Source organism: Syngnathus leptorhynchus, chromosome 14 (assembly GCF_054491065.1).
Source record: "Syngnathus leptorhynchus isolate UIUO chromosome 14, UIUO_Slep, whole genome shotgun sequence".
NCBI lineage: Eukaryota > Metazoa > Chordata > Actinopteri > Syngnathiformes > Syngnathidae > Syngnathus > Syngnathus leptorhynchus.
The window spans coordinates 16,733-21,415 of NC_141208.1; the positions used below are offsets into that span (position 1 = coordinate 16,733).

Below are 4,683 nucleotides of genomic sequence, written 5' to 3' on the forward strand. Positions count from 1 at the left end.
GCGCATGTGCGGCACCGAGTGTAAGGAGGCGCATTTGCTCAATCAGGAGTCGGCACTCTGATCTGAACAGCAGTTCCGGCGCCCACTCCGCCAGGCCCACGGCTCTCATGTAGCCGGCCCGTACCCAGACGTCCCTGAGCGATTTCAAAGCCTCGACCCTCGCCTGCCAACAAGATGACATTCAGAGAGAACCGCACGCATGACGGCAACAAGTATGACAGGTGGCTTCATTTATAAACCACAGTCATACTTAAGCTCGAGCTGATGTTGGCGGCGGGTACGCGCACGTTCTCAAAGTGCACTTTAAAATGGCCCCCGTTAGCGTCTTTGAAAAAGGACTCTGAGATCTCCGCTTCATAGAAATCCCACTGTCGACATTTGTAACGTTGCAGAAATACTCAGCTAGCAGGCAGAAAGTTCACGTTTATACTGTGTATTCCCCCCCCCCCCCATTTTGACCTGGTCTCCCCCCCCATTTTTACCTGGTTGTGTAGCATGACTTTTTTTTGGGATGCAAAAAATGTGGCGGATATTAATGTTGGGAAACGCAGATCAAGTATACTGTGCAGTACATGCTGATGGATGATGAACATGTTCCTTTTGGTGATGACGTAACAATGAGAAAACCTTTGAACTTTTCTAAAAATCAATCAATAAATCAATAAAAAGCTTCATCCACCCCCACACACTGATAATCAGCCGCTTTGTTTATTTGCAGAAGTGACTGAAGGTCCAAAACACATCTGGCAATCTACGGCACGCGAGTCTTGTCTATTGTCACATTGCTGCACTGAGAGTTATCACTTTCCCAAATGTGCTCCTGAACACTGCCACTGTGCTCCAGAAACTCAACTTTGACAGTCAGCGGCGAGCATTTGTCCACTTTGCATTTAATGACCAGTGAGTCACTAGACTTGCGAAGAGTACAGCTGCTCAGGTCAGTCATCTCATCTTTGGGCAAAGGACACAGAAGCTCATCCCTGCCGATGGACGCCACCGGTCGCCTCCGCAGCGAGTTGGGACTTTCGCATAGCATTCTGTCCAGCATCTCAAAGTCCTGGTTGCTACTCAGCACTAATTCATGCAGATACCACATGTGGCAGTCACATTTCCAAGGGTTCCCATGTAGTCGCAACATGTGAGGGAGCGTAAAGTGGTCCAGGAAGCCCTGGGGGAGATTTTGCAGTTTGTTGTCAGACAGGTAGAGTTGCTGAATGAACTCCTGGTCCTGAAACAATTTGGAATCCAAGCTAATCAGCTGGTTATTATGAAGGTGGATCATTTTGATGCTTTTGAGCTCAGCGAAAATCCTCTCTGGTAATGACGTGAGACGGTTTTGGGAGAGATCCACATTCTCTAGTGAGGTGACATTGGTAAAAATGTCTTTGGGGAGGCTTGAAAGCTGATTGGATGACAAGAGAAGGTCAGTCAGGGATAGCAACGTGCTGAAAGAGGAGACTTCTGTCAGCCTGTTTCCTCTCAGGTCCAAATGTGTCAGATTTAAAGCCTCGCCTCCAAATACTCGGTGGTTGAAAGTTGTGAGGCGGTTTCCACGGAGGTTGAGCACCTTCAGTTCGGTCAACTCGGAAAAGATCTCATCAGCGAGTTCTGCTATTCGGTTCCCATCCAAGTGAAGTTCCATCAGCTGGCCAACGTGACGGAAAGTGTCTGAGGAAATATTGCTCACGTGGTTATTGCTCATTTTAAGAATCTGCAGCCGTGTCAAACCGGAAAAAGTCTCTCTTTCCACCTTCTGGATTTTGTTAAGAGATAAATCCAACACGTGTAGATTTGAAAGCTTCACAAACAATAAGGTGGGTAAATCTGATATGACGTTGGCTTTCAGCTGCAGGGTTTCTAAGTTTTCAAGAGCATGAAACATACCAGGAAGAACAGTCTGGAATCTGTTATAGTTGAGTTGCAACTTGGTCAGGTTTCCCTGCTTGGAGAAAGTCCCCAGAAACAAATGCTGCAGCCAGGGGTGGCCGCTGATCTCCAGTTCCTGAAGCTCAAGCAGTTTCTGAAAAGCCCGAGCGTGAATACTCTGCAGCGGATTGTTGAACAAGATAAGCTTGTTGAGTTGGGGACTGGCATCGAAGGAGGTGGGGAACAAGTACTGCACGGCTGATGTCATGATGATGACTTCCTTGGCCTCCCGGGATATGTTCCCGGGCACAGATGTCATGTGTTCATCGGCACACAAGACTCGGGCTGGTGTGAAACATTGGCATCGGTGTGGACAGTTGAAATGGGACAAGATGGCGGCTTTGGAACACACAAGCAATAGCAGGAACCAAGTAGGCCGCAGTCCTCTGTCCATTTTCCCCCTAGAGCGAGCGACGTATAGAAAGAAGGCTCTTAAACAAGTGGCAACGGTAATTGCAGAAACGTAGCTATTTGTGGAAAGTAATACTCTGTTAAGTAGAAGAAGCCATTCAAATTCTTTGTTGAACTCGACTTCAGTGTCAATAAAGTCCAGTGATATGGGGAGGAAATCCCCAAATTGGTTTTAATCCAGGACAGTACAGTTGCCGAATACATTTGAGTTCTATTTACCTTTGAGTACAATACGATTGCAATGAACCATATAGAACAAACTATCTTATTTTGACAGAGTAAGGTGTAGAATGTACAGAAAATAGTGGTGATGGTATAGTAGTGTGTGTGTGTGTGTGTGTGTGTGTGTGTGTGTGTGTGTGTGTGTGTGTGTGTGGGGTGGGGGGGGTTCCAAGTAAAGTACAGATACCTGTCTATTTAGTGTACTAAGAAAGCATTTGTGTTACTTCCCACCTCTGGGTTTGTAACATTTGTAAAAATGATGGCGCTATTCAACTCACCTTTGCTGCTGAAATCTTGGAGCATAGGAATGAAATCCCCCCCTGGATTCAGCAGCCAGCTGACTGAAAGGCAAATAGTACAATAAGTTACAAATTAGGCAAGAGCAAACCTTTGGTCGGTGGCCAGGCTGTCAGTCAGTTTCTTTGGCTCTCAATGAGAAATCATTTTGTCACCTCAATAAATTCAACAAATGAATGAAACAAAAATCATTCAACAAGTCTAGTAATTGTTTGCAGCCATATAAGTATTTCAATGTAACAACTATCATTATTACACATTTGCCATTTGATGTTGTGTAAATAAACAAATTGTTCTGCTTTTCCAACTTTTCCCCGCCGAAAGGGCTACCGAAAGAGCAACGACGTTGATTCAACTCCGCTTGTGGTGTTTATTTTCCAGCCACCGCATTTGCAGTAGCAAGCAGCAGTTTGCAATGGGAAGCAGCGGGTTATAGACCTGTCGACAAAACAAACACATAAAATGTACATTAACGTAGGGCTAGCTATTTTCTGTACATTACGACGGACATTCACGTGCAAGTATTTAGTTGTTGCTTAAATAAAGACAACAAATTCACAGTCATTATTGCATATACAAAATACCGATTCAAAAAAGAACAAACTACAGCAACCCAGCATGCAATGAGAGTACCCAGAATTCACTGCAACCAAGAAATGCTCAACGGCGCCACGTTTTGAACGTTTCAAAGATAAACAAACTCCTGGACTTGAAATATCGGATTAAAATTGTGTTGAAGCATGACCTGATAGGAAACATCAGTGGTAGATTATTCATAAAGACATCAAAGAATTTAAAAGACCTCAGCGGTGGCGCGTTGCTCTTAAGGCATGGGACGTGAGAGCGTGCTTGTTTGACACAGTTTCCGAGTTTTACACTGTGCTCATCCCCGCACCGATGCGCGTTACTTAAACTACACGTAACCGATCACTAATCCGCACGTTAATATCCAGGTAAAATCCTCCCACCTACCAGCTGTTTTGTGTTTCACGTAATTACCGTAGTCTCTGCTACCCATCACCAGTTGTATTAGCGCAGTGAGCGCAACACAAATAATAAAACAGACATGTATTATTATTACATTGTTATTATTATAACATTATTCCTCATTGTAGTTTTACAATACAATATAAAGAAAAACTGTGTTTTAGCAAAGGATGGTTTCGATCCATTGACCTCTGGGTTACGCCTATGCAAGGTTTCAGGTTCCAATCCCGGACCAATCCTCATTTTTCCCCCAACAACTGTTGGTAGTTTCTGACGCAATACAGCTCCTTCAGTTTTGTGCTACACTGAACTTTAGCCTGATAGATTGAACATTGATAGCTAGCTATTTGTACTGCTTATCATAGAATTACTGTCTCATGTAAACCTGGTATCTGGTCAGCTACTGGGATGCACTAGTAATACTGTTTCACGCGTCATTTGTAACACGTATCTATCACTTTAGTATGAAAAAGAAGGTGGGGTCTCAAAAAAAAAAAAGTGTATTTGCGTTGGCCGGGAATCGAACCCGGGTCAACTGCTTGGAAGGCAGCTATGCTCACCACTATACCACCAACGCTGTACGGTACCTCCCAGTTTAGTTTGATTTAAATCCTATTCCTGACAGATTAGTTCATCCCAGCGACGCATTAAAAACACACTCCAGAACGATGAGGTCCCTCTTTCTTTCGTTTTACCACAACAAAAACAACAAACCCTTTTATTCCACTCACGTCCCTACTCGTAGGAAGTCCTGCTACGCCCTCTGGTGGTCAACACGGCGCCGGAAGCCGGCACTTCCATCGATCATCCATCCATTTTCTATACTGCTTGTCCCCACGG

General features: G+C 44.6%; 1 protein-coding gene and 1 non-coding gene across 3 annotated transcripts; both read right to left on the reverse strand.

The window, feature by feature from the left end:
* Positions 1 to 634: 634 nt before the first annotated feature.
* Positions 635 to 4,683, reverse strand: LOC147045686 (uncharacterized). Of its 2 annotated transcripts, XM_085930363.1 has the most exons (4): positions 4,575 to 4,683; positions 3,187 to 3,294; positions 2,838 to 2,900; positions 635 to 2,327 (listed from the first exon to the last, which is right to left on the reverse strand). In XM_085930363.1, exon 4 carries the CDS (start codon positions 2,318 to 2,320, stop codon positions 752 to 754), a length of 1,569 nt encoding a protein of 522 aa, XP_085786489.1. In that variant the 5' UTR covers positions 2,321 to 2,327; positions 2,838 to 2,900; positions 3,187 to 3,294; positions 4,575 to 4,683; the 3' UTR covers positions 635 to 751. The 2 variants fall into 2 exon arrangements, with proteins under 2 accessions (XP_085786489.1, XP_085786488.1); XM_085930362.1 differs by lacking the exon at positions 4,575 to 4,683 and having other exon boundaries at positions 3,187 to 3,426.
* trnag-ucc (transfer RNA glycine (anticodon UCC)) lies at positions 4,349 to 4,420 on the reverse strand. The gene has a single exon. It is a non-coding gene; the product is annotated as a tRNA-Gly (tRNA).

What these genes read in the sequence shown, in the direction of transcription:
- LOC147045686 (XM_085930362.1), bottom strand. Translation starts at nt 3,326, where the DNA reads ATGTACATTTTATGTGTTTGTTTTGTCGACAGGTCTATAACCCGCTGC. An exon ending in TCAACGTCGTTGCTCTTTCG is followed by an intron (nt 2,901 to 3,186) that starts GTAGCCCTTTCG and finishes TTTGCCTTTCAG; the next exon opens with TCAGCTGGCTGCTGAATCCA. An exon ending in CCAAGATTTCAGCAGCAAAG is followed by an intron (nt 2,328 to 2,837) that starts GTGAGTTGAATA and finishes CGCTCGCTCTAG; the next exon opens with GGGGAAAATGGACAGAGGAC.